General features: G+C 38.2%; 1 protein-coding gene across 2 annotated transcripts in view; it reads right to left on the minus strand.

The window, feature by feature from the left end:
* Window positions 1-20,039, minus strand: part of SRFBP1 (serum response factor binding protein 1) — a 61,264-nt gene extending 41,225 nt beyond the window's left edge. The window contains exons 1-3 of one of the 2 annotated variants that reach the window (XM_003404478.4): window positions 19,909-20,039; window positions 12,891-12,979; window positions 11,774-11,846 (exon numbers count right to left, since the gene is read on the minus strand). In XM_003404478.4, the coding sequence (XP_003404526.1) occupies window positions 11,774-11,846; window positions 12,891-12,979; window positions 19,909-19,944 (198 nt within the window). In that variant the 5' untranslated portion in view covers window positions 19,945-20,039. The other variant, XM_023548860.1, reaches the window with a different exon arrangement.
* Window positions 20,040-27,751: the final 7,712 nt, after the last annotated feature.

Consider the following 27,751-nt stretch of genomic DNA (forward strand, 5'->3'; position numbering starts at 1 on the left):
AATATATATGCCTGAGGTGCAAAGTTGCATAAAACAGTATCCTTTCTATCTAATCTGGATACAATTAAAGAAAATCAACAAAATCACATCAACTTGGTAAATCAATAACATGTATATTTGTGATTACACTATCATCTTTTTCATAAAAGCTCCAAATGAAGCTTTCCTGATTACTTGCTGGAAGCAATCTCTTGCTCCTTTGAAATATTCAAATCACCTAACACAGTATACCCCGTTTTTAAAATTGTGCATAGCAGCTCCCCTTTATGACACTACAAGGTTTTCCTGAATAAGAACACTGAAACACATGGTACATCTTCCACAGAAACAGGCTTAATATATGTCCGCTTAATGAATGAAAAAACAAAGTCCATAAGGAAGATCTGTAAGACATTGCTTTCTACGTAGTTGTTTTCTCTCTAGTCTCTTTTCCCTCCAATGGATCATCAACACTGCTTTCAGATTTATCTTTCTGGAAAACACATATGATTACTCAAAAACCTCTGATGTGTCTGTATTTTCTAAGAGGCTTTAAAACATAACCTCATCTATCATTTTAGTCAGGATCTTCAACCACTTACCCTTTCACTCACTCCATATTCTAGTCACAACATTAATTCACAAATTAAAGACATGCCAAGTGTCTACTTTAGGACACTGCATTAGACAGCAACGGGGGTTTTTATTAAGAACCAGACATAGAAAGATAACATACCATCCTCAAAGAAAGGGAGACACGTAAAGAGATAATTACAGCTTAAATACATAACAGAAATACAGCATATCGCAGCAACACTCTGTAAGAAGCCCTTCCAATTCAATCCGTGCATTTTTAGACCTTCAGGCTTTGTTCTTGGTGTGCTCTTCTTACCCAGTATGCCCTTTCCCTAGCAGAATCATATTTATTCTTCAAGTTGTCAACTCAGGGTCCCCCACTCCATAAAGCCTTCTACAAATCCCTTACATAATTACATTAACTGATCTCCTCCTAGGTTCCCCAAAACTCTCTTGATTAGAACACTGTTGTGGTTATGTGCTGTCAATTTTGGCTCCTAGTGACCTCACATGACAGAGTACAACTGCCCCATAGGGTTCTCTAGGCTGTAATCTTTACGGGTGAGCACTTGGCTTCTAAACAAAAGGCCAGTGATTTGAATCCACCAGCAGCTTCAAAGGAGAAAGATGTGGCAGTCTGCTTCTGTAAAGATTAAAAAATAGCCGTAGAAACCCTATGGGGCAGTTCTACTCTGTCCTATAGGGTCATTATGAATCAGAATCGATTTGATGGCAAGAGGTAACCTTCACAGGAGCACATCCCACAAAGAAATTAGCAGCACTTAACCACCGCGCAACACCAGGGCTCATATCAGGGAGAGAATTATGTTTATTTCCTTCAGAACAGTATGTTCCTCTATAGCATAAATAGAATTCTCTTCATCTAAGTTTATAAAAAAAGTTTATAGTAGGTCCTAAATTAAATTTATTTAACTACTCAATGATATAATATACAATTTATAATTGCAATTCTGGAAATTCCTAATCTTTATTTTATAGTCACAAATTTTATAGATTTTAAAATATATATGATCATTAAAACTGGGTTTTTGTTTTTTAAACATAAAAATTGATTATGATGAACAGAAGAATGATTGTTAATGATTAACTATAATCGAAACCCATATGCTCTATTTTAATATACTAAATTTCAACAGAAATCAGAAATTTAAAAAGTGAGGATTTCTCATGCTACCCCACCCATATATAAAATTAATATATCCTGCAAGTGGTTTGGTTACTCTTTGCAGAGGAAAAAGGAAGAATAAAGTTAGTTATACATTTTTACTGTAAATTGCTAAGGAAACATTGTTGACTAGATCAACCATTCCTATTGAAATTATTTTAATTTCTCAGAATACTACATAGCTTGCATAATTTAATGGCAGGTAGAGAATAAGGACATGAAATTCTTCATATTCAAGGAAAAAATACAACATAATTGAATTCCTCTTATCACAAAATATTAATTCTTTGAAAAGCCAAAACACTAACATTAGTTATTCTAATTCAGAAAAAGGAATAAAAAGAATATATAGTTTCCATTACAATGGAAAACTCACAATGTAAAATATGTGTTCAAGATAATGAGTATAAATGTTTGGAAATAATCTGTCCATTTACCCCAAAATTGAGGCGACATACCAGTTGAAAAAAAAAGTACCATTTTGCAAGACCCATTATTGTTCTTATCGCTGCTTTTCTCAAGGGCCCTTTGTTGTCACTACGTGTTGTAATATTTGCTTCTTCTCAAGCACCACATTATTTCATACTGGAATTATGACAGTAGTATTGCTTGTCCAAAAATTTTGAATTAGTAGTTGAAAAGGCTTCGGGTATTTTCATAGTTAGTAGGAAATGTCCTGCCAAGGTTGTAAGTTCAAATTTCCAGAATTACAAAACTTAAAAAAAATCAAAACAAAAAAGAAAAAACATTTTCTAAAGCTCATGTGATACTGCTTTCTTTCTTCCTATTACTAAGTCCTGTTTACATACTCAGTAGCCTTTGAACTAGGCTTATGCAGATTTAAGCAGTTCCTGAATCAGTTCTTCATTCAAAAATTAGGTGAGTGTTATAACTCTGTAAACGGTAACAGCTTTTTCACTTTTGCTAATAAGCTCCTCCAACTTCTTTGTTTTCAAATAGGAGCAAGCAGGTTCAAAAAGAGGGGATGGATATCACTTTTATTTGCTATAACTACTCCTATTTAAAAAATGGGACTATTTTCATAGACTTGATGATATTCTTCTATCAATATGACCTATAATGAAAATCATGCCCCTTGCATGTTAAAAATTCAACACATTTTCAGGACTATAACCTATTCAAAACATTGAATTAAAGCTGTAGAAACCACATGCCAGGAAAAAAAAAAGTGGAATTCCAATGTGATGATCTGTTTCTAAATACTGTTGCATGAGTGTGAGGAAACCAGTATATACTGATCTTTTAAAAGACCACTATGACTTCCTGTTTATCATTTCAAAAGCCACAAGTTGGGTACAAAAGGCTATTAAGCCAGGGTATCCTCATCTGTCTTTGGGTGCAAAAAAAGGTCTGCCTTTTAAAAGATTAAATTAAAAGTAAGTTAATATGGCCTTAGAGAATTAGCTAAGGTGACTGTAAAATGAGCTGCCTTTTTGTTTTTGTTTCTGTTTCTGATACTTAACATTACGAACAACAAGAAACAAATACAACTCTTTGGTTACTGACTCCTCAGTACCAGTACAGCAGTATTCTACTTATCTGTAGAGACCCCGGAGCAACTTCAACACTCTAAACATGCCAATATAAGTAAGGAACTTTGTATTACAAGTCACTTAGCCAGCTAGCTAGGCAGCATTTACCATGTACCAGGCACAATACTAGGTGTTAGGGGCAAAAAGTTGAGTAAAACAACCTATTTCCTTAAGAAGTTTTCTATGTAGTAGGAATGTCATGAAAACAAACTGCTATACAATATATGATAGCAGAGGCATACACAAGGTTAAAGATTTGTATACAGGTGATAGTGAATAATTCCTCTGGGATGCGAGTGGTGGTTTAAGAGAAACCTTCCTAGAGTGAGCAATTCAAAGAGATATAAGTGTTTTTAAGGAAGAGTAAGTCTTTATCCAGGTGGAAGAGATGTGCTATATGTAAAAAGCCTCATCAAAGGCAAGGAGGCGTGCGGCAAGCTGATATGTTTGGGGTTCAGGCTAGCTAGCATAAAAAGTAGAAGGTAGTAACAAGATATATGAGGAGCAGAAAGGAAGCTGCAAACCAGATCACAAAGGGCCTCGTATGCTCTGCAGGCAAGAAACCTGATCAGATATGCATTTCAGAAAGCTCATTGGTTACAGTGTAGAACATGATTTCAGGAGAGTGAGATCAGAGGCACAAAGTCCAAATAGGAAATAATAACTTGACCTAAGTAGTTGCTACATATTTAGGAGATAGGAGTACCAGAACTTGGTAAATGCAGTGTAATGGGTTTCTTTTTCCCCCCAGTGACTGCTTGGGCTATACCCCTACCCTATAATTAGTCTATTTTATGCACCTTGCAGGGATTAGTCAGTTTACCATGCAAAAGTTGTAGTTCTTCGGTGCCATCGAGTCAGTTTTGCACCACAGCGACTCTATTTCAACAGAAAGAAACACCGCCCGGTTCTATGCCATCCTCACAATCATTGCTATGCTTGAGCCCATTGTTACAGTTACTATGCCATCCATCTTGTTGAGGGTCTTCCTGTTTTTGCTGACACTCTAATTTACCACCCATGATGTCCTTTCTCCAGGGACTGGTCTCTCCAGATAACACGTCCAAAACACGTGAGATGAAGTCTCACCATCCTTGCTCCTAAGCAGCATTCTGGTTGTGCTTCTTCCAAGACAGATCTTTTGGCAGTCCAACACCATAATTTACAGGCGTCAATTTCTCTTCTGTCTTCCTTATTCACTATCCAGCTTTTGCGTGCATATGAGGTGACTGAAGATACCATGGTTTGGGTCAGGTACACCTTAGTCCTCAAAGTAGCATCTTTGCTTTTTCACACTTTAAAGAGGTCTTTTGCAGCAGATTTGCAATGCATCCTTTGATTTCTTGACTGCTGATTCCATGGGTGCTGACTGTGGATCCAAGCAAAATGAAATCCTTGAAAACTTCAATCTTTTCTCCGTTTATCACGATGTTGCTTACTGGTCCAGTTGTGAGGATTTTTGTGTTTATGCTGAGGTATAATTCATACTGAAGGCTGTAGTCTTTGACCATCGGTAAGTGCTTCAAGTTTTGCTTGCTTTCAGCAAACATGGTTGTGTCATCTGCATATCAAAGGTTGTTAATGAGTCTTCCTCCAATCCAAATGCCATGCTCTTCTTCACACAGCCCAGCTTCTCACATTATTTGCTCAGCATACAGGCTGATTAAGTATGGTGAAAGGATACAACCCTGGGGCACACCTTTCCCGATTTTAAACCCCGCAGTATCCCCTTGTTCTGTTTAAACAACTGCTCCTTGGTCTATGCACAGGTTCCACGTAAGCACAATTAAGTCTTATGGAATTCCCATTTTTTGCAACGTTATCCATAATTTGTTATGATCCACACAGTCAAATGTCTTTGCACAGTCAATAAAACAAAGGTAAGGATCCTTCTGGAATTCTCTGCTTTCAGCAAAGGTCCATCTGAAATCAGCAATGATATCCCTCATTCCACATCCTCGTCTGAATCCAGCTTGAATTTCTGGTGATTCCATATTAATGTACTGCTGCAGCTGTTTTTGAATTATCTTCAGCAAAATTTTCCTTGTGTGTGATATTAATGATACTGTTTGATAATTTCCGCATTGTGTTGGATAACCTTTCTTTGGAATGGGCACAAACATGGATCTCTTCCAGTTGGCTGGCCAGGCAGCTGTCTTCCAAATTTCTTGGCAGAGACCAGCGTGCACTTCCAGTATTGCATCTGTTTGTGGAAACTTGTCAATTGGTATTCTGTCAATTCCTAGAGCCTTTTTTTTTTTTTTTTTTACCAATGCCTTTAGTGCAGCTTCACCTTCTCTTTCAGTACCATCAGTTCTTGATCATATGCTACCACCTGAAATGGTTGAATGTTGACTGCCTTAGGCTGGGTTCTCTAGAGAAGCAAAACCAGTAAAGCGTACAAATATTTATATAGAGAGATTCATACCAAAGAAACAGCTCACACGATTGTAGAGGCTGGAACGTTCCAAGTCTGTGGATCAGGATAGAGGTTTCTCCTGATTCAAGTGGCTGCAGGGGCTGACAAACCCAAGATCGGTAGGTTGGAGAGCAGGGCTCTTGTTGACATACTGTGAAGTTTGCTGAATTCCAAGATTGGCAGGCAAGACCATAAGGTTTCTCCTGATTTACAAAGCTGCAGGGGCTAGTGAACCCAAGATCTGCAGGTAAGCTGCTAGCTGACGTCCCAAGGACCGGAGGCCAGATGAACAAGAGGCAGCTCCAGGATCCAGGTGAGCATGAAGGAAGCAGGCAGCGGTGGGCAGAGAGATGGAGGCTGAGGGAGCAATGAGTTGCCACAAGCCCCACCCCTAGTGGTACCATTTAGCAAGTTCCATCACGGGGGTGACCACATGCCAAATTTCAACAGGAAAGTAACCACAACATTATATGACTGCCAAAACACTGAGAATCATAGCCCAGCCAACTTGACACATAATCTTAACAGTCACAGTTCACCAATTCTTTTTGGTACAGTGACTCTGTGTATTCCTTCCATCTACTTTTGATGCTTCCTGCATCATACAATATTTTGCCTACAGTATCCTTCAATATTGCAACACGAGGCTTGAATTTTTTCTTCAGTTCTTTCAACTTGAGAAATGCTGAGTGTGTTCTTTCCTTTTGGTTTCTGAACTCCAGGTCTTTGCACATTTCATTATAATACTTTGTCTTCTCAAGCCACCCTTTGAAATCTTCTGTTCAGCTCATTAACTTCATCCTATCTTCCAATCTTCCATTTGCTTCAGCTACTCTATGCTAAAAATCAAGTTTCAAAGTCGCTTCTGACATCCACTTTGGTCTTTCTTTCTTTCCTGTCTTTTTAATGACTATGTTGTAGATCCTAGCCTCTATGCCTGTGGTTATAACTCCATTTGGAAATGGGTTGTCTTTGTTATGTTAATGAGGCTGGATTAGTGTAGGGTGCATCTTGAGTCCATCTCCTTTGAGATATAAAAGAAATTAAACAAGCATGCCAGCAGAGAAGAGACAGGGAAAGAGATGTCAAGCCACATGAAGATCGCCCAAGAGCAGAAGTTTAAAGACACAAGGACTTTCCCCCAGAGTCAACAGAGAGAGAAGGTCTTTTGCTAGAACCAATACCCTGCATTTGGACTTCTGGCTCCTAAACTGTGAGAAAATTAATTTCTGTTCATTAAAGCCACCCACTTGTGATATTTCTGTTATAAGAGCACTAAATGACTAAGACATAACTTGGTACTGGGAGTGGAGTACTGCTCTAACAAACGCCTACAATGTGGAAGTGGTTTTGGAATTGGGTAATGGGTGAGGCTGCAAGAGTTTTAAGGTACCTAACAGTAAAAGCAGAAACCCTAGTGGTGTAGTGGTTAAGTGCTATGGCTGGTAACCAAGAGGTCGGCAGTTCAAGCCTGCCAGGCGCTCCTTGGAAACTATGTGGCAATTCTACCCTGTCCTATAGGGTCACTATGAATTTAATCGACTCAACGGCAGTGGGTGATAGTAAAAGCCTAAATTGCCTTAAAAAGACTGTTGGTAGAATTACAGACATCAAAGGCAATTCTGGTAAGGGCTCAGGAGGAAGTGAGAAGAGTTACAGAGAAAGTCTTTATCATCTTAGAAAATACATACGACACCAGGAATAGAATGTTGCTACAAATGTGGGCATTAAATGTCCTTCTGGTGAGGCATTAAAAGAAAATGATGAAAACGTGATTGGTCAATGGAGGAAGGGCAATGCTTTTTATGCAGTGGCAAAGAATTTGTCTGAATTATGTTCAGATGTTTGGTGGAAGGTAGAATCTGTAAGTAATGAACTTGGGTATCTGGCTGATGAGATTTCTAACCAAGATCTCAAACAGGCTGTATGGTTTCTCCTTGCTGCTTACAGTAAAATGCGAGAGGAAAGATGTGGACTTAAATATGAACAGTGCAAAATGAAAGCAAAACTTAAAGATTTGGAAAATTTTGCTGTACAAGCTAAGGACATGTCCTAGAATGCTCACCAAGGGCATGATTACATTATTTTTTGTTAAAGAAATTAAGCCTGTGACTAACTACCACAGCAGAAAACCCATCAGCTTAGGCTGAAGGGGACAGGGATAGAACAAAAGGAAAGAATGCTGTCTGCCTCTTGGAATTCTACAGGCAGAAAACAGGCCAAAGGAGTTATATCTGTTGTCCTCCAAGAAAAGGAAAGGACCATAACTAGAGCAGCTTGGAGATTAGCAGAATCACTGGAAGAAGCATGGGAAGTAGAGTCCTCTCAGTTTCAAAGGGTGGGGCTACAGTCTCCTGGATCTCAAAGGGTGGGGCCACATTCTCCTAGGTTTCTAAGAGTTGGATGTTTGCCAACTCTATTCTGGAATGTGGGGCTCACATTAAGATGTGCTGGGGGATGGTGAATCTAGAAATATTTCAGGTAGTTCTTTCCTTGCTGAATAGTGATTAACACCATTAGCTTTATGGTAAGTTATGGAGCCCTGGTGGCACAATGGTTGAGCACTCAGTTCCCAGCCATACAGTCGGTGGTTCAAATTCACCTAGCAGTGCACAGAGAAAGATGTGGCAATCTGCTTCCATAAAAATTACAGTCTCACCCATAGGAAACCCTATGGGGCAGTTCTACTCTGCTATAGGGTTGCCATGAGTTGGAATCGACTCAGCAATAATGCATTTTTTTTTTTTAATGGGGTCCACCACTAAACAACTGTTTGACCTTGGGGAAGTTACTTAACTGCTCTAAGCCTCAGTTTCATACTTCATAAGATAGGAATAATAATAATAACTACTTCATGAAATAGTGCATATAAAACACAGTATAGTACCTGGCATGTAATAAATGCTCAATCCGAAAAACCAAACCAAACTTGTTGCTGTCATGTTGACTCTGCTTCATAATGACCCTACAGTACAGAGCAGAACTGCCCCACAGGATTTCTAAAATGTGCCTGGTGGATTCGAACTGCTGACCTTTTGGTTGCCAGCCAAGCTCTTTAACCACTATGCCACAGGGCTTCAAATGCTCAAGAAAAGCTAGTTATTATCTTTATTATTGAGGACGGGTTTCCTGCCCATTTTGTGTGATTTCAGTACATGCCTTAATTTTATCATTTCCTTTCCAGCTAAATAATTTAGGGATTAAAAATGTTGGTAAGTTACTTTAACTTATAAAGACAAAGGAACCATTTCAGAAGCCAGTATTTATGAAGGCTATCAAAGTTTTTTTTTAATCTAAGTTGGAAGTATGAATACTATTAGAAAAAAGGGCAAGGACTTGGGATTCATATGTTACAGAGTCTGTAAAGTTAGAACCTATGATTTTATACTATCCTGAAGATTGGGCCATTTTTTTCCTTGTCCAGAAAAAACAAACTTCCATTTCTAAAAATACCTTAGGTTTTCTTCATGAAGAAGTCATCTTGCAACAAAATACCCTATTATCATTGAAAGCAAGTATAGGACAGTACGTCATGAACGAGACTATAAAAATGTAGTGGTATATGAGGTACAAAAAAAATTCTAGAAATAAGAATAAGTAGAGGTTTTCCTTCAAATTTAATTATGACTGCGAGTTTTCTCTTTTGTGACTATATCTTTGATATTCTCACATACATGATACATACTTTCTTAGAAAATTACAAATACCTTTTTAATAAAAAATGTACTGTGTATTTGCTTCTTTTAGAAAAGAAAGCCAGTTTTGTTAAAGAAGCATAAATAAGAAATGAAATTTAACACTTAAGAAAAGCAAACAATTAGTCTTTCCGGTGTTCTTTTTATTTTGGTTTTTATATTTAAATTTAATCCACTTTTTAAAAGGTATTATAAAAGAAACTGAAGTCAGAGCAGTCAACCGAGGCCACCCTATAAAACCACTGCCATGAATTCAAGGAATAAACTTGCTAAGAATTTCATGAATTCAAGGAACACACAGGCTACAAATTTTGGCTTTTTATGACATGACAATTCCACAGTGGTCTTATATAATCGCAAGGAAAAACAGAAGGAAAAAAAACCCCCAAAAACATAGTATGACACAGAAATCTTGTAAACCTATGAACTTCATCAGTGAGTTGGATTTTTTGCTTATGAGATTTAAGAAAAACAGAAACAGCTTAATATATAATCAAATCAGAAAGCTTCTCTTTCTAATTGACTAAATCAAATTCAATATTGAAAAATACAAAAAGGAAGCATTCTAAAGAGTATGCATTCTTTTGTTCTCAGGCTCTTCATACACTGCATATAGGCTTATTTTATATATTGCATCCTTTCCATGGTAAAATAAAGTAAGCAACTATATAGTAGCTCAAAGCCTCTGAATAATTTAGGACTACAAAAATGACTATTCAGAAAAAATTACAGGGAAAAATTTAGGTAGGCAATGTAATTTAGTGAGGACCTTGGTTAAGAGAAAGTGAAAGAGACAGAGATAAATCGTAACTTCCTATCTTAGTGTTAGAAATCACTGAAGATGTTATTTCTCACAGGGATTTGAGTGGGAAAATAGGTACAGGCAGTTTGTTCCTAAGTCCAAGTTCCATTCCTAAGTCTGTCTTTAAGTCAAATTTGTAAGTTTAAGTTGGTATGGTAAGGTACGGTTCGTATCTAACATTAGTTAGCCTGATACATGTCTTAGTATATAGTATACAGTGTACCCTTCTATGTATAAAAAGCATTAAAGAGATACTTCTAGATACACTAAAACATCTTTAACATAATAATACAGTAATAATAATGTTTTGATGCACATCACAAAGTAGCACCTGTTATTACAAGCTATTGTATGCACCTTGAATTTTTAATATAATAGGCTTTACAGGGGTTGGTTGGTAACCACGGGTTGTATGTAAGTCAGACATTCATAACCCAGAGAGTGCCTGTATATGAAAAAGCCTGAGTGAACTGCAAACTAAAGGAATACAAATGATAATGAAGAGACAAATACAGAGCATTTTGACCTAATGGTTGAATTAAAAAAGGGATTAAAACTTTGAGAAGATATAAATGGATTCCACGAGTTGTGCAGCCCTGTAGAAAATATAAACAAAAAACTCACAGAAAACAAATATACCTCATCCCAAAGAGTCATTTCCTAAATCTGTTTCTACTCAGATTAACTACAGTAACTTTGGCCTGTAAAACATATTCTTTACAGAAAAATTATGTCCACCCTTTTTAAAAGGAAAAAAGATAATGAAAAGATTTGATTATCCTATTAAAATATCGTTAGGGAATTCTCATACTCTTTTATCTAACTCGAAACTTGAAGTTATACCAAAATATAATAGTTAAACATACATGCAAAAATGACCCTACAATTAAGATAATTGCTAGTACCAAAAGTTGTTTTTACGTTCTGTAATAAAACAGTCTCTCAGACATTTAATGGTATGTCATTTGGTAAATGAAAGTTTCTACAAAGTAAGAGCAGCAAGAGGACCTAAAAATTATGCTAGTGAAGAGTCTGGCTGAAAGAAATAAAAATACAGATCATGTTGGTCCAACACTAATTTTATTTTAAGTTACTACAGAGCTGAATAAAATGCTGACATCACCACACAAAAATTTATTGAGTTGGCAATAAGGCAGAGCATGATGTCAGCCACCAATATTACCATCAACATTTCCAAATAGAATGAACACTTTAATTCTTCAAAGTAACAGACTACAAAGTAAAGTAACTAAAGTTACTGTAAAAATAAAAACCTGAGCCATAAGGCATTATTAAACATATATGAGTGTAGTTTGGCAGTGCTTTGACTCAAATTAGTCTAATAAAAAAAATACTTCAGCAAATTCAGTAAAAAAACATGGAAAAACGCAAACTTAAAAGCATTATAATTTTTTAAATGTGTTACATTCTTCACCAAACAGAACCATACAAGTTAAGTTTTATGCAATACTCAGGAATATTCAAATAAGCAACACCACATACACACAAAATGTAGACTGATAGGAGACACAGAAACACATACACACCAACACAAGTCCTTACCTTCATGGCACGAATTTCCTCAAGTAATCGTTGTGCCCGTCTTTGGTTTTTTAACACCGCATCTTCTGTACCTCTGCAAAAAATATAATACTTAGCCAAGGAAGACAATACTTTTAGACTCATATTGTGTAAGAAATCTGCTTCTTTTAGGAAAGAATACTAAATTTTTAAATAACAAACACTCTGCCAACCTGTACCCTTCCCCTCCCCCACAAAAGACTCCAATTTCATAAACTCAAGTGTTCGAAACTGACAAAAATAAGCACTGTTCTGCATTATATATTAAAGACTGCTACCGATACCACCGGTAGCTAGTTTGTCTTCCCTGATTCATTAATGATGAGGCCAGTAATACTTTTAATACATAAACCAATTGCACATTGTATTTAATGTAACATAAGTTTCGTAAGCTACAATTAAAACTTACATATAATTTTATTAAATGTAAACCCATTCTCAGAATTAAAAAATGAAGACCATAAATATCGGATTTTATCACTGAGGACGAATACCATCTCAAAGATTTATGAAACAGGAAATTAATCAGGAAGAAAACATCTGAAGACTTTGTTAAGTATTCATGCTTAAACAATAAGAACTATAAATAAAATACTTTTTCTTTAACACTAGTGACACGGAAAATACAAAATATTATCTTTTTCCAACAATTATATGGAATGCATTATTTTGGTAAATGCTTCCACAAAGTATGGACACTTTCAAATTAATTAGCAATTCAAGGAAAAAAGTGATATAAAATTTTTATAATTGATTCAGGGTGTTATTAGATTTGTAAAATTATATCAACATCTTAAAATAATTTCTAGTAACATAAAACACATAAATAGTCCTAAAGGACTTTCGTTTTGGAAAAAAAAGAGCGTTTCGAAAAACAGCAGAGGAATTCCTGTCCCTTAAAAGAAAATGGTCCAAACTATGTAAGGACAGGCTGACACAGCACATTTTATCCCACTCAGATCCTCTCTACACATAAAATACAGTATAAGTACGATATTTAATTATTCCTCTAGGTCCCACCCTCAAATTTAGTAAATACTGAATAACAACAACTTTTGACATTTTGTAAGTTATAGGACAATTACTTTAAATGACTAACTTTTTTGACTTCAGTTTGCCAACACTCCTGACAAGTTTTCGGATAACCAAAACTCGGATTCTCTTCACTTCTTTCCTCATCTTCACAACCTTAGAGGAATAAAGTCAGTTAGAAAAGCACTTAATTCAGGAATAAGCACACTTTCATTTTGAGTCTTAATATTCTAGACTTAGCCTACCACTTTAACCAAATTTTTGCTTAACTACATTCATAGTTTGATAAAATCAAACTTCTTCCATAAACAGTGGAGGAATAAATCAACAGTCTAAAAATGTGTCTGAGGGCTTAAGAGAAACAATTTATTATTTAAAAAAAAAAAAGTCAAGGTATTCCCAGCGATTAGTTATTTTAATGTTATACTTATAGTCTGTTGGGCTTGGAACATAATAAACTGAGTTCCCTGAGATTAGAGACTCCTATATTCACCTTTGTATCTTCATGATCTATAACAGAGCCCCATCTGTAATGGTAGGAATTTAATTTATTGAATGAGTGTTCATATTAACAAAAGTAAAAGCATGAAAGTGAACTTATATTGCTTGCATTTATTTTTTAGTAATAAATTATTTTAATCATAACTTTAGAAGAAACCCCATAAACACAAGGGTACAGCTGTGCTCACATACGCAAATCCGTGTTTTAAATCATCCCACTAGAGAACAATGCAGAACTCTAACTAAAAAAAAAAAAAATTACTGGCCAAGATACAGAAATATTTTAGTTATAAAGAACTACACGTTATAATAATACTCATTAATACAATGGCATATCACTTTGAGTTTATGTTTTGTTTATCATGGTGAGGTGACATACACCTTATGGTACCTCTTGGAATGTCTTTCTTCCCCTTCTTCACTTGATGAAGTACATAAAATTAAGTTCAGGTATATTCTTTCTTGTAAAATCTTCCCTGACCTCTTCAGTTAGAGATAATCACTCTATCCTTGAGGTCCCCAAAATACTTCGTAGGTTCTCTTACTAACACATCTATCTCATTGTAGTGCCACTAACTGCTCATGTGGCTGTTGTTTTTATAGACCGGGATCTCCTACAGGACAGTGCCTTGTAAAATTCACATAATGTTTTCTGTGCTTTGCAAGAGTGCCTGGCACACACAATCCTTCAAATTCTTCTTGCCAAAATAATAATATCAACAATATAATTTTTTCTTCAAATTCTTTGAAGCTCTTGCATTTGACTATAACATCTTTTCTTACCCTTCATTAGTGTCCTTAATCCCCTCATTTATTGAAGATTTTGGCACCCAACTTAAAATTTCTTTTGACCCTGTTTTTCCATCATTTTCAGTGACTTAAATGCCCACTTGAATAACCTATCCGATATTATATCCTTACTTCTTGACTTCCTCATTTCTAATGAACTAATCTATTCCATCTCAGATCCACTTCTATGATTATACTCAGATAAATCTTGTCATTACTCGTACCTACTTCATTTCTAAAACTGGTAAATGTTCCATGCTGTAACCACAACTTCTATCAAGTAGCTTGTTTAAATCCACCCACAACAACCTTCTTTGACTTCGTAAGGACCAACAGTCCTCTGACCCCTACACTTTGTATTACATAAGACTTTCCTTTTTAATTTTCCTTCTTTCATCTGGCTTAGGTACACAATCAACACTTGCCAATACCCTAAATTCCCCATCCCTCTGGTTGGCAAATATTTAATCCTGTATGAAAACATTTTGAATTCTTCATGACGGTACCCCAGTGGCCAGAAACTACTTGAGACATTATATTAAAATTTAATCATAATAAACCTCAAATGGGCCCTCACACATCCTAGCAATCCTATCATATTTTTCTGGTAAATTCACTCTACGATGCCTATTTTACACCTTTGCCAGTTTCCTAAAATTTCTGACCTCCCACCTCCCCTCTCATTTTTAACTTCATGGAGAAAATAAACATTAGATGGGAACCATCATCTTTCTATTATCATGAATGCAAATTTACTTAAAATTTCCAATTCTCTATTAATAAAGTTACAATACAAGAAATACCTCTTTACACTGAGGTTAATCTTTTAACTGTGCTTTCAATCCCATCCTCTTCTGCCTTCAAGAGCCCTTACTACGGATTACCCCTTTACTCTAGCATTGCCAATCTACTCCCCTTAAGTGGATTTTCCTCACTGATATTTATACGTGCTTGAGTCATATTCAGTAAAGCGTAGACAAACAGTACATTCTCACTACACAAATTTACTATAAGCACCTTCTCTTTCTCACTGCCTTTAGGGTCAAACTTTTAGAAAGAGAAGTCTAAACTCACTATCTCCATTTCCACATGCCACATAATTCCAGTCTTGATTTCCATTCCCGTTAAGTCCACTAAAAGAGCTGTCAGTAAGGACATCAATGATTTGTGAAAGTCCCTGTATCCAATAAGAATTTTTCAGACTTCATTTTACTTGAGATCTCAGCAGCATTTGACACTGCTGGCCACTTCCTCCTTCCTTAAACACTTTCCCCTTGGCTTCCATGATAAAATACTCTCCTGGTTTTCCTCCTACCTTTCTAGCCAATACATCTTGGTCTTCCTTGAAGGTTCACCCACCTCTACTGAGCCACAAAATGTATTAATACAGTTTGAGGAAAATGTAATACAGTTCAAGGGTGTCTTAGGCTGGGTTCTCTAGAGAAGCAAAACCAGTGAAGCACATATATACATATACATAACTATTCATATATGCATACACATATACATACACACAGAGATTTATCTCAAGGAAGTGGCTCACACAGCTGTGGAGGCTGGCAAGTCCCAAATCCATGGTCAGGCATCAGGCTAGAGGCCTCTCCTGACTCACATGGTTGTGGAAACTGCCGAGTCCCAAGATCTGCAGGTCAGGTGGAAGGCTGCTGGCTCACATACCAAGAACTGGAGGTCAGAGGACAATGAGTTGGATGCAGGATCCAGAGAACGCTTTGCCAGAACATCCATATATATTTGATACAGGCCACACCCCCAAGGAAACTGACTGGATGCTTACATTAGATCACAAAATGGACGATGATTTCATAATATCTGCCAAATCACTGAGAATCATGGCCTAGCAAAGTAGACAAATAACCTTAACCATCAAAAAGGGGCAGCCCTAGGCCAACTCTTTTCACAACATGCTTTTTAGCCCAGCTGATCTCATATGTGAATATTATTGATTGCAATCTAAACAAAGATGACTCAAAAATGTTTCTCTTCCGCTGAAATTTCTCCTAGTAGCTCCAGACCCAAATGTGCAACTACCTACTTGACATTTCCTTTTGAGTGATCTCAGAGTGATCTCAATATCACCTCAAAATCACACCTGAACTCATGTCTTTACCCTTAAACTGGATCTCCTTTTTTGGTGTTTTGCATTTCAGGGAATGGAATTATCTTCTCAGTTATTAAAGCCAGAAACCTAGGGCTCATTATAGATAGGTCTCTTTTCTAAATACCTCACAATGAATCTATCACCAAGTTCTACTGACTTTACCTCCTAATTATTTCTCTCAAACTGTTCCATTATTTTCTATCTTTATCTCCTAGCTCTCTTGGCTGAGTTACTGTTCAGCGGTTCCTCTACACCATTCATGCTCTTCTCCAATCAGTTATCCACAACACAGTTGGAATAATTTTTTTTTTTTTTTTAACACACAGCACACAGATCTGATGACTTATCTTTGCTTAACTCCTTTCAGTGGTTTCCAGTTGTTCTTAAGGCCACATGGGCTTTCTTAAAATCCCTTGACCTCACCATACTTACACCTTCCAGAGAGCCTTTTCTTCTGGTAGGAATGCCTTTCTTCTCATGTTAGTTTGTTAGCATCTGCTCATCCTTCTGGTTTTGGCTCAATTGTCATTTCTCAGGAGTCTTTCCTGTTCTCCCTAAAACCAAACCCAAACCCATGGCCACCAAGTTGGTTCCGACCCACTGACCCTACACGACATGGTAGCACTGTCCCATGGGGTTTCCAAGGAGCAGCTGAGAGGAATGCAAACTGCTATTTTTCTTCTGCAGAAAAATTTGGTAATACCTAACAAAACTCCCACTTCTATGAATCTATCCATAAGACACACCCCCAACAACAGGAAAAGAGTATGCACAAAATTATTCATTCTATCATTCCTATAAAAAATTGTGTAAGAGATAAAACACTGTATATACATAAAGCAACACAGTATGTTAAGTCAATATATTAGATCTGGATGTATGACTGTGGATAAACCTCAAAAATGTTTAATAAAAAGTTAACTTGTAGCATATATACAACATGATACGTATATACGCTATAATACCACATGTGAAGACGTTATACATATGCAATGAAACACAATACACTGAGTATAAATACACGTTACTAAAATTACGAAACCTATGGATGAGAAACACACACCAAAATATTAATAACTATCTTTGAGGTGGAAAAGAAGATAGGTGGAATTAAGCACTAAGATATGCCATACTGTGGACATTTATGTAGGTGGATCACAAGGACATTTATTATATTATTTTCCACACATTTGAACTATTTCATATTAGCAATATTAATTATAAGAGGACTTCTAATTTGGCCACTTGGATAATTTATGGTTTAATTATACTTATTTTTATTTCTGGTAAGCAACAATTAAAAAAATTTAGAAGTGCTTAGTGATTTAACTATCACTGAGCATATACTGCCACCTAGCAAAATTTCCCAGAATAGTTTAACAATCAAATACAGAAACTGGTTCTCTTCTTATGGATGAATCCTGATTTACCATTTCAGGAAAAAAAATTGAGAAGTTATTATTAAAAAGTATGTCCAATTATGACAGAGAAGTTTTATAACTTCCTAAGCACAGTTTTTGATATTCTTACCGTTTACAATATGTGGAGGCAAATCACTTTGTTCACGGCCGTATTAATTTCTACCTTTACTATTTTAAAGGAAACAGATAGCAGTTTTCTAATAATACCAGCTTTAAACAAAGGCCAGTGGCTCTCCTATGGAATTAAAACACCCATGAAATTGCTTCATTTAAATTGGGATTTTACGTATCACTGTTAGCTAAAGAAACAGATGACTGGAGCAAATCGGGCTGTAATTCTGCAAAGTCGTTACTCACTAAAAATGCCATGCAACTATTGTTTTCAATTGTACCTCCTTCTTTATCTAATTCTAATTGGGGGGTGTGGGGGGGTTTTCCCTCTCATTTGAACACTGGTTGATATTTAACAATTCAAGCTGTACTATCCATATTTCCATCTGTCCAACAAATATTTACTTATTATCTATAGACACGGTACTGTGCTATATGTTAGAGGAGCTGCTACAATAGATCAGTGAAATAGTCTCTCTTCGAAATACACGAAAAGTTCTGGGGAAGCTAAAACATGAAATAAATAATAAAATGAAGTAAAAAGTTATGATTTAAAAACAAGAAGTAATGATAAAATTTTACATTACTTCAGAAGCAGAAACATATTTTAAGTTCCTGGAGTAAAGCCTTTATTCTAGGATGTGAAATTTTTAGAAAGAATGGAACTATTAAGTGTAGGAGATAATGAAAGCCTAATACAGTTGGGGGCCTCTGCAAGGAGGCTTGTATTTTTATAAGACATTAGGTGAAATTAAATACATCGTAAATTAAACTGTTATGCAACTTTTAAAAAGAGAAAGCTATAATTACAAATTATGACACAAAGGCTTTTACCAAATCAATCAAAGACAATTCCATTAAAAAAAAAAAAAAAAAGGTTGTGTGGAGTTGACACTGACTCATGGCAAGTGTCAGAGTAGAAGTGTGCTCCACAGGGCTTTCAATGGCTAATTTTTTGGAAGTAGATCACCAGGCCTTTCTTCTGAGGCACGTTTGGGTGGACCTGAACCTCCAACCTTTAGGTTAGCAGCAGAAAGCAGTTAGCCATTTGCATCACCCAGAAACTCCAGACAATTAAAAAAAAAACCCAAACTCATTGCCATTGAGTTGATTCCGACTCATAGTGACCCTATAGGACAGAGAACTGCCCCATAGGGTTTCCAATGTTGTATATCTTTACAGAAGCAGAATACCCTATCTTTCTCGCACAGAGGGACTGATGAGTTTGAACGGCCGAACTTTCAGTTAGCAGCTGAGCTATTAACCGCTGCACCACCAGGTAGCTGTAGAATCCCTGAAATGCATTCCTGAAACCCAGTTAAGGTGACCTAATCTAATATTACTAAGGATTATAAAAATGATGTCTCAAGTTATTCAATACTCAACAGGCAGGGACTGGGGATATTACGGTATGCAAACATTTACAGTCAAGTGAGGGTGGGGGGGGATAAGAATATCTGTTTCTCTCATACATACACATACACACATGCACAAAGCCACTATGACAAGTGCTAAAAAGGAGTAGATCATGCTTAAAAAGCGTATAAAAAGGGTAAATGAATATCAAACATGGTTTCCCCGAGAAAGTGACAACTGAAATAAGAGTAAGTATTAAACGGTTAACAAGAGGAAAAAGGAGTTTCAGGTAAAAGGAAGAGCATACACAAAAGATCTGTAGAGGCCTAGGCTAGTTAATGGAGGAAGGTCAGTGAGGCTGAAGTACACAGGTTGAGGGGACAGTGGTATAAAAGAAGATGAGAGAGATTGGCCTTGTTTGAATTTGTCTTTACCAAAAGCAACAGGAAGGTACGATCCCAGGCTCCGTTTTACAGATGGAGACACTAAAGAGTAAATGATCTTCCCAAAGCCCCACAGGTAAAAAGTCGTGGCGCCTAAGAGCCAGAGGTATGCTTCTTGGTTTAGTCTCTTAAACACTGTCAAGGGGAGTTACCGTTCCCGTGCTCTGAAATCCAAGAAACCGGGCCTGGGTCCATCGGGAAGCTTCTCCTGCCCCACCCTCGGCATTCAGAGTTTCAAATCGGCAGATCACACGCACGTCGCAAACACGCTGAGGAGCCGGTTCTGAGGACCCTAAATGTCAGCTGCACATGTCAGCCCCACATGCTCCCAGACTTGGTGCTCACCTCGTTATTGAGGTTCAGCGTTCCGGTCTGAGCCATAGTTGGTTGAGGAAGATGATCTGTGGAACCACCTCTTGGTTTCTGTCCGCACGTGAACGTGTTTGCGAGACTGCGGCTGCGTCGCCACGCCCCTCAACGGCGGCCTCTTCGGCCCAAAACTCATTTCCCGGGTGTTACGTGCCGACGCGTTGGGATAAGGTCGACCGACGACGTTTAGAGGAGAAGAACGGAACTGAGGGACAGAAACTTCCGGCGCAGGAGGCGACGCGCCGGAACCGGGCGTTATTATGGAAACAGTCGGGAGCTGGCGGTCCAGAGGGCGCTGTGTAAACTGTTGCCACTTTTAGAAGTTGTCCAAGATGTTGATTTAGTTACGTTGGCTTGTAGACTGCCCGTGGCGTTGTCGGGAGTTTGATTTTCGTTTCTCTATAGCAGTGAGTGGAAACCCTGGCGGCGTAGTGGTTAGTAGCTACCGGCTGCTGACCAAAAGGTCGGCAGTTTGAATCCCCCAGGCGCTCCTGGAATCCCTAGGAGGCAGTTCTACTCTGTCTTACAGGGTCACTGTGAGTCGGAATCGACTCGACGGCAGTTTTTTTTTTTTTAATTTTTAAAATTTATTTATAGACGTGAAAGAGCTTTTGTGAAAGGATTAGGCACTTGAGTCACCGATCTTTGCTCCGGATTCGTGTCTAGATTCCTGGGCTTTCTAACAAGTACCACTTATTAGATCCTCACAGCTTTTTGTTCCCGCCTCCTTTTATAGCTGAGGTGTGGGCAAACCCTGGTGCCGTAGTGGTTAAGAGCTACGGCTGCTAACCAAAAGGTCAGTAATTCAAATCCACCAGACGCTCCTTGGAAACCCTTTGGGGCAGTTCTACTCTATCCTTTAGGTTTGCTGTGAGTCGAAATCGACTTGACGGCAACAGGTTTGTTTGTTTTGGTTTTTATAAGAAAGTTTACGTTTATACATTGAACATTTGAAGCAAGTCCAGAATGCACATTTATTAACGTGCCTGTGGGAATTGCTGTGGGCTGAGAAAACATGAGGGAGTGAGTCTGAAGAAAATCTAGTAGCTGTTAATTAATCCACTAATATGGGGTGCTGTGACCTTTTTTTTTGTTTGTTTACGGTTTATCACTTTCTATTATTGAGCATTAAAATGAGTCAAGAACAGGGTCAGATGTTTGCATGAATTATTTCCAAAACTTTAACAGAAATCCAAAAAGGAAAGAAGTGTTACTTTCGTTTTACAGTTGCAGCAATTGACTTCAGAGGAGTCAAGAGTCTTGCCCAGAGTCGTCCAGGTGGGGCAGACCACTGCTGCAATAGTCCAGGGCCTACTACATTATTTGTAGGGCACAGTACAAAATGAAAATGTAGGACACCTTGTTCAAACAGCAGAAAAAAGTTTCTTTACTTCCTTCACGGTCTCTCCTGACCTGTCATGGTGAGTTTCGTTTTGTTTTGTTTTGGTATTTAATGTGGTACTCCCTCAAGCACAGGGATACTGGTGTCACCAGTGCAGATTCTCACAAGTGTCCACCAACTCAAAGAGCAGTGCATGCATCTGAGCAAGGTGGCAGCAGTTGCTGATCATGGGCGGGGAAGCCGGGAGCTGGAAAACCCGTATAAGGAATGTCTTAGTTTCTTAGTTCTGCTGTAAAAGAAATACCACAAGTAGATGTGTCATGGAGTGAGTTGTGTCCTGCCAAAAATATGTGTCAACTTGGCTAGGCCATGATTCCCAGTTTTGTGTGGTTGTCCTTCATTTTGTGACCTGATATAATTAGCTTCCATTTTGTGATATGTTTTAAATTCTAACCTCTATATCTGTTAATTGAGCCCTGGTGGCACAGTGGTTAACCACTCAGCTGCTAACAGAAAGGTTGACCATTGAACCCATGAGCCCCTCTGCAGTAGAAAGATGTAGCAGTCTGCTTTAGTAAAGATTTCAGCCTTGGAAATCTAGGGGGCAGTTCTATTCTGTCTTATATGGTAGCTATGAGTTGACCAGAGGTGCTGGGTTTGGTTTGGTTTTTATATGCTAATGAGATAGGATCAGTGTGGGGTGTATTTTGAATCATAGCCTTAGAAGAGGATGGTCAAACACTTACTCTAGTCACACCCAGAGTTATGTCACACTCTTACTCAGATTACATCCTTGCTTTTGTCTACCTTTTATCTTACAAGAGATAAAAGGAGAAAGAAGTGAGCAGAGAGGGGATGGACTGCAGTACCACCAAGAAAAAAGCCAAGGGGCTAGCCTGTCATTTGCATCTGGGGTCCCTGCTCTGAGACCCTCCTAGACCCAGGGGAAGATTGATGCCAAGTTATAACTGATAAGTTAAAGTGTTCCCGCATCTGAAATGTAACTGACAGGGTTAAACTATTCCCCCCTCCTCTTCCCATCCCAGCCAAGCTCTGTGAGTTCTTGATAAGACATTTCTGTGTTGTCTGTAATAACACAAGGTCATCTTACTGCTGCTTCTCTGCTAAAGGCTGCTTCACTACTCACCAGCTGCCTCCACCCCTCCCCCCTCCGCCAATTTGGACTGAGCAATAAGCCACAAAACTGTCCTTAAATAAGCTTGTTGTGTCATACCCGCCACCGGTCACATTGCACCTCCGCTGCACCCCATACCTGTTAATTAGTTCCTGAAATTGCCCGCCTATTCCCAGAAACTTAATGAATTATAAGTTCCCTATCCCAAACCCTACAACTATGCTAAAATCCCCAACCTCTGGGAGCTCAATTTGAGACTTGGTTTCCAAGCTCCTCGTTTGGCCAGCTTTCGATAAAATCCGCCTTCTCTTTCTCAAAGGTCTGGTGTCTCTCAAATGACTTGAGGGGTCACACCAGGCAAGACCCATCCCCACTGGGATGCAAAGATACATGGAGATCTCCAGTGAAAATTTGGGTCTACAGATGTTGAAAGGAGACAAGGGCCTTCCCCCAGACCCAGCAGAGAGAGAAAACCTTCCCTAGAACTGGTGCCCTGAATTTGGGCTTCAAGCCTCCTAAACTGTGAGAGAATAAAGTTCTGTTTGTTGAAGCCATCCACTTGTGTTCCTGTTATAGCAGCACTAGGTAACTAAGACAGGGTGGTTTTAATGAATAGAAATTTATTTTTTCAGAGGTTAGGAAGCTAAACATCTGAATTAAGGGCACCAGTTCTAGAGGAAGGCTCTCTCTCTGCTCTGGGAGAAAATCCTTGTTTCAGTTTCTCTAACATTCTTTTTACCATTCCCGTGAGATCTCCAGGTGGCATCTATCTTTCCCCCGTTTGAGCTTGGTGGTTTCTCTGCCTAATCTGCTCTTTCTATATCTTAAAAGTGATTACATTTAAGACACAATTTACATTGGCATGGCCTCATAAACATAAGAAAATCCCTATTCCCAAATAGAATTACATCACAGCTATGTTGTTGCATGCCTCTAGTTGATTCTGACTTACGATGACCCTGTAGGACAGAGTAGAACTACCTCATAGGGTTTCCAAGGCTTAAATCTTTATAGGAGCAGTTCACCAGGTCTTTTCTCATGAGGAGTGGTTGATGAGTTTGTACTGCTGACCTTTTGGTCAGCAGCTGAATGCTTAACCACTGTACCACCACAGCTCCTTCATCACAGTTATAGGGGTTAGTATTTACAACACATTTTTGAGAAGGGGACACCCAGAGGCACCTTGGAAGACAGGACTAGCAATCTGCTTTTGAGAGGTCGTAGCACTGAAAACCCTGTGGAGCACTTCTATTCTACACACATGGGGTCGCCATGAGTCAGAATTAACTACACAACAACTATCAACAACAACATGATAGGACTGCACATAAACTGAAACTACAAGCCCTTGGCAGATGTTTCCTTGTCCTGTTGGGCCTCACTTACAAAACACAAATTCAGAGATAAAATTAAGAATTTCAAGATTGCAACTGAAGAGCATTAAACCAAGCATAGGGCGTGCTTCTGAGTGTGTGGCCCTATGCCCATGAAGCGCCCTTTCCAGAGCCCATTCTTTTAACACTTGATGCCCTACTTCACTTAGAATAGCTCAGACTTGGATTGGTATTTTTACAGTTTAATGTGTGATTTGGGTACAAATAGATTAACTGCTAACTTCCTGTTTGACTAGAGTACAAGAAGGTAGTTTTTTTCTTTTTTAATTTTATTGTGCTTTAAGTGAAAGTTTACAAATCAAGTTAGTCTGTCATATACAAGCTTATATATACCTTACTCCATACTCCCACTTACTCTCCCCCTAATAAGTCAGCCTGCTCCCTCCTTCCACTCTCTCCTTCTGTGACCGTTTTGCCAGTTTCTAACCCTCTCTACCCTCCCATCTCCCAGACAGGAGATGCCAACACAGTCTCAAGTGTCCACCTGATACAAGTAGCTTACTCTTTATCAGCACCTCTCTCCAACGCATTGTCCAGTCCCTTCCATGTCTGATGAGTTGTCTTTGGGAATGGTTCCTGTCCTGGGCCAACAGAAGGTTTGGGGACCATGACCGCCGGGATTCTTCTAGTCTCAGTCAGACCATTAAGTCTGGTCTTTTTATGAGAATTTGGGGTCTGTATCCCACTGTTCTCCTGCTCCCTCAGGGGATCTCTGTTGTCTCCCTGTCAGGGCAGTCATCGATTGTGGTGGGGCACCATCTAGTTGTTCTGGTCTCAGGATGATGTAAGTCTCTGGTTCATGTGGCCCTTTCTGTCTCTTGGGCTCATAGTTATCGTGTGACCTTGGTGTTCTTCATTCTCCTTTGATCCAGGTGGGTTGAGACCAATTGATGCACCTTGGATGGCCGCTTGTTAGCATTTAAGACCCCAGACGCCACACTTCAAAGTGGGATGCAGAATGTTTTCATAATAGAATTATTTTGCCAATTGACTCAGAAGTCCCCTTAAACCATAGTCCCCAAACCCCCGTCCTTGCTCTGCTGACCTTCGAAGCGTTCAGTTTATCCCAGAAGGAAGGTAGTTTTTGTTACTACTAGATCATAACTGAATTACAATTTTCTCCTCATTTGTATACCTCTTCTCAATAAAGCTGAGGTCCTAGAGTGTAGGGACTTTAACACCACATTGAGATACCATTACACACCTGTTACCAAAAACCAAACCAAACCCATTGCTATCGAGTACATTCTGGCACATGGTAACCCCATGTGTTGCAGAGTAGAACTGTTCCATAGGGTCTTCTTGGCTGTAATCTTTATGGATGCAGATCGTTAGGACTTTCTTTCGTGGTGCTGCTGGGTGGGTTTGAATTGCCAACCTTTAGGTTAGGTTAATAGTTCAGGTTAGTCAAGCACAAATTGCACCACACCTATTAGAATGGCTAAAATTCAAAAGTCTGATTATGACAAGGAAACTCTGGTGGCGTAGTGGTTAAGTGCTATGGCTGCTAACCCAAGGGTCGGCAGTTCGAATCCGCCAGGTGCTCTTTGGAAACTCTGTGGGGCAGTTCTACTCTGTCCTATAGGGTCGCTATGAGTCAGAATCGACTCGACGGCACTGGGTTTGGTTTTTGTTTTGTTGTTGTTGCTTATAACATGTTGACGAGGATGTGGAGCAACCAGAACTCTGAACCACTACTAGTTAGAATGTAAAATGGTACAACCACTTTAAAATCAGTTTGGTAATTTTGAGAGAAATTATGCATTCACCAACCACATGATCAGGCTTTCCCCTCCTAGCTATTTACTTGAGAGAAGTGGAAGCGTATGTCCATACAAAGGCATGTGTGAATGTCCAGAGAAGCTTAATTTATAATAGGCAAGATATAAAGACAACCCAGATGTTCATCAACAGGTGAATGATTGGAAACGCTGTGGGCTATATACACCCTCTCCTCACTTATCGACATGGTTATATTCCGATGACCAGGTCATTATGGAGAATTGGAGTTATGTAAAAATGGAGGATGAGTACATCATTACATAAATGCCAAACCACTGAGAATCATGGCCCAGCCAACTTGACACATAGCCATCAACACCAGGATTACTCTCACCTTGTACCTTGGTATTCGTTACTGCCACATGTACATCGTTGATGCACAAAATAGTTGCATAGTAGATTTTTTACTATTATTGTAAACGTGAAATGTTGGGTAAGGAGGTAGTCAATAAGTGAGGAGAAAGGTGTATATATGTATATCACTCAAACACTTCAACATGGATGAACCTCAAAATAATCTTAAAGAATCCAGACAAAAATTATGTACTGTATTATTTCAAATATATAAAATTCTAGGAAATGCGAAATAATGTATGTTGTTGTTTGGTGCCGTTGAATTGATTTTAATTCATAGCGACCCCATGTGACAGTAGAACTGCCCCATACGGTTTCTTAGGCAGTAATTTTTGTGGGAGCGGATCGCCAGGCCTTTCTCCTTTGGAGCTGCTGGGCAGGTAATGTATAGTGACAAAACATAGATTGATGCCTTGGGAAGTGGCGGCGGGGGGAGGGAGGAATGGGATGAATAGGAAAAAGAGACTACAAAGGGTCATCAGGATATTTTTGGGATGAGTGATATATTCATTATCTTGATTTTGGTGATGGTTTCACAGTATGTATGTATATATATATATATGTGTATATATATGTCAGAACTTATCAAACAAATATGTCCAGGTTATTGTCTATCAATTACATCTCAATATGGCTGTTAAATAAATACACATACCTGCTGAATTAGCAGTTCTAGCTTTAGAAAAATATCTTACAGTTATACTGGTACAAATTAAGTATGCACGTTGAAGGTTATTTATTACATAAGGTTTGTAATAAAATACTGGAGGCAACTGTCCATCAATACACAACTGATTGAATTAATGGATTGATTAAGAAGAATGATTTAGCTCTCTTATTACCAAAATGGAAGGCTTTTGTGACATTGTTTAGTGAAGACATCTAGTGGCATTATACTATAGTAGGCTATTGTTTGTGTGTATTTGGAGGAAGAATATGTGTACACACACATGCACACACACCACAATTACTTGTTTGTATAGAAGCTTTGTTCCTTGGAGAGGAAGTCAGTGGCTAGAGGACATAAGTAAATCTTTCTGCCATGTACCCTTTTGTACCTTTTGAATTTTGTATCATGTGCTAGTATTAACTTTTAAAACAAAATTTTGTATATATCTTAATGTTTTTGGTTGCAATTGTGAATACAATATTTTCTTTCATTTCTCTATTTGAGTTGGTTATTGCTGGTATAGATTCTCTGTATGCTTGTTATCCAATCACTTTTAGAATTTTTTTTTTTTTTGAGGAAAACGGGATTTTCTAGACATACATCATATCAGCAAAGGAAATCACTTCTCTTTTTTCAGTATCTAGATCAATTATTCAGTTTTCTTGTATTATTACATTTGCCAGAACATCTAAAATAATGTTAAGTGATAACAGTGATATTGAGTATCTCTGGCTTATCCAAAAAACCAAACCAGACCCAGTGCCATTGAGTCGATTCCGATTCATAGGAACCCTATAGGACAGAGTAGAACTGCCGCATAGAGTTTCCAAGGAACGCCTGGTGGATTCGCACTGCCAACCCTTTGGTTAGCAGCCATAGCACTTAACCACTACGCCACCAGGCTTTCCTCTGTGGCTTATACCTAATTTTAATGGGAATGGCTTTAATATTTCACCATCTGAAATGATATTTGGTGTATGTTATGGTGAATAGTTTAAGTCAAATCCAAGTAGTTTTCTTCTGTTCTTCCAGAGGGTTTTTTATGGGTAGGAATGGTTGCTGAATTTTATGCCTTTTCAATTTCTATTGTTTTGATCATGTTATTATACCATTTTAAAGCATCTTCCTCACATAGGGACACA

The sequence above is a fragment of the Loxodonta africana genome, chromosome 2 (assembly GCF_030014295.1).
Source record: "Loxodonta africana isolate mLoxAfr1 chromosome 2, mLoxAfr1.hap2, whole genome shotgun sequence".
NCBI lineage: Eukaryota > Metazoa > Chordata > Mammalia > Proboscidea > Elephantidae > Loxodonta > Loxodonta africana.